At 65.0% G+C, this 2501-nt stretch overlaps 1 protein-coding gene across 1 annotated transcript in view; it reads right to left on the bottom strand.

Moving 5' to 3' along the window:
• Positions 1-823: 823 nt before the first annotated feature.
• Positions 824-2501, bottom strand: part of GAL3ST1 (galactose-3-O-sulfotransferase 1) — a 3517-nt gene continuing 1839 nt past the window's right edge. The window contains exon 2 of the mRNA XM_008945814.1: positions 824-1955. Within this exon, the coding sequence (XP_008944062.1) occupies positions 824-1955 (1132 nt within the window). The remainder of the gene's footprint in view (positions 1956-2501) is intronic.

Genomic DNA, 2501 nt, shown 5'->3' with positions numbered 1-2501 from the left:
CCAAATCCCGTGCCCCTCCTCCTCCCCACACCAGTTCTCACCAGACCCCATGGGCGTTCCAGGATGGTCCCAGTAGGGACTGGGGCTACGGGGCCCTCTAACTGGGACGATGAGGGGCTGCAAGGGGACCTGCTGCACCAGCGCCCTCACCCACGGGTACCACGAGCCCGTTGGTGGGCACCAGGGCTTTTGGGGTGGGTTTTCCATTCTCCAGCTGGCTCTGGGTCACAGCCTGCCATGGACCGAGGGCGGTGGGAGGGCTGAGAACGTGCTGCACTCCTCACACCCACGGGCTGGAACCCGCTGGGCTGGTGCAGCCGCCACCGATGCGCAGCCCCTGAACCAGGGCTCAAGGGAAAGGGGGTGATTTGAGGAGCCCCTGGAGGTTTGGGTTCCTGGCTGGCAGCTCTGCCCCCCTGGGCAAGGAGGACCCCGCGTTGCTGCCGGGGCCGTGGGGGTGGGTGTCCTGCTCCCCCTGTGCCGAGGCCACGGCTGTCACAAACACCTCCTCCGGCCTCTCCTCGGGGAAGGAAGCTGTGGAACCTGCTGGACAAAGTCACCCCCAAGCCCCCGCTCCTCGACCCCGCGGAGGCAGGGCGGGAGGCGGAGGCTCCGCTCTCCTTGCCCGTGGGCGATGGCAGCCCCACCACAGGCTCCTGCCCACGCTGGGGCTCTGCAGGAGGGTGACGGAGGGTCCCTCTGGCTGCTCCTGGGTGCTGCAGCCTCCAGCTGGTTCTGCTCGTGTCCAACCGGAAGACACCGCGAGTAAGAAAAAGGAAAGCACCAGGTTCTTCCCCGGGGAGAGCAGAGTGCCCACCCTCCCCTACCACTTCAGGAAGTCCCGCACCCGGCTCCAGAGCTTGGTGATCCACAGGTTGACTCCCAGGTCGGTCAGGTACTGGATTTCGGGCGTCAGCATCTTGCGGCACAGCTTCTGGTGCTTCTTGTTGATCTTCTTCTTCAAGTTGTAGCCCAGGATGGACTTTTCCCCCAGCGGCTGCCAGGGCTGCATGGAGGACTCTTGGATGGCGCTGGCATCCACGGGGTGTCCTCCGTCGATGCAGATGCTCTTCATCTTCTCGTTCTCCCGCTGCAGCTCAGCCACGTCCTTGGCCATCCGCTCCCTCCCGTAGGCCTCCACCTTGCGCCAGAAGGTGGCATTAAAATACCGGTAGAGCTTGGCGTCGATGAGGTTCCAGGAGGTGGCCTTCTCGTAGAGCTCGGGGGTCAGCCGGGAGACGGTGGAGCCCTTCCGGGCGTTGAGCTTGAAGTAGAGGATGTCCTCCAGCTGCCAGCACAGCAGGTCCTTCAACAGCACCAAGGACTCGTCAAAGTACTCGAGCAACATGACGAGGTGGAAGCGGCGATCGATCTCCCGGATGCTCTCCTCCACCAGCGGGCTGTCGGGGCTCATGTTGCTGTCGTAGCCCAAGTCGAAGAAGAGAAGATTTTGGAGGTAGTGAGCGTTGAACCCGTTGGGGTCGTAGTAGCGCCAAGGATCCCGCAGGAACTCGGCCAGCTTATCCTCCCCGCTCAGCTTCCAGGTGAGGGGGACGACGCGCCCGAAGTAGTGGAAGGACGACTCGAAGAGGTAGGCGGGGTTGGTGGCGTCGGGGGGCAGGAGCTGCTGCACCTCCCGGTAGCGGAAGCGCATGTGGTTGCAGATGATGTTGAAGCAGGCGCCGGGGCGGTAGTGCCGCACCTGGCTGCGCTCGAAGAACGCCGGGTAGTAGAAGTCGTTGCGGCCGTTGGGGAAGGCGAATCTCAGGCGGTGCTTCTCGCCGAAGCGGAAGAGGATGTTGAGGATGGTGCTGCTGGCCGTCTTGTGGGTCTTCATGAACATGACGTTCAGCTTGGGCGCGCAGCCCCGGCCCGAGGCGCTGCCCGTGCCGTTGGGGTCCGGCGGCCACTTGCGCGGGGAGGGGTGGGAGGAGCAGGAGGAGGGGACCGTGAGCCTGGCGGGGAGAGACGGGCAAAGGGGTGAGGGCAGCTCGGCCGCTACGGCCACCGTGGAGCCTCGGCCACCTCCCTTCCTGGAGGAGATGGACTCGGGCACGGGGGATGGACCTGGAGATGGGTGCTGGACCTGGGGAAGGAGGGCTACACCTGGGGGTGGGTTCTTGCCCCAGGGTTGGGTGATGGACCTGGTGACGGGAGCTGGACCTGGGGAAGGAGGGCTACACCTGGGGGTGGGTTCTTGCCCCAGGGTTGGGTGATGGACCTGGTGACGGGAGCTGGACCTGGGGAAGGAGGGCTACACCTGGGGGTGGGTTCTTGCCCCAGGGTTGGGTGATGGACCTGGTGACGGGAGCTGGACCTGGGGAAGGAGGGCTACACCTGGGGGTGGGTTCTTGCCCCAGGGTTGGGTGATGGACCTGGGCATGTGTGCTGGACCTGGAGATGGGTGCTGGACCTGGGGAAGGAGGGCTACACCTGGAGGTGGGTACTTGCCCCAGGGATGGGTGCTGGACCTGGAGATGGGTGCTGGACCTGGGGGAGGC

The sequence above is a fragment of the Merops nubicus genome, unplaced genomic scaffold (assembly GCF_000691845.1).
Source record: "Merops nubicus isolate BGI_N331 unplaced genomic scaffold, ASM69184v1 scaffold42888, whole genome shotgun sequence".
NCBI classification, from domain to species: Eukaryota; Metazoa; Chordata; class Aves; order Coraciiformes; family Meropidae; genus Merops; species Merops nubicus.
This window is presented reverse-complemented; position numbering and strand designations above follow the sequence as displayed.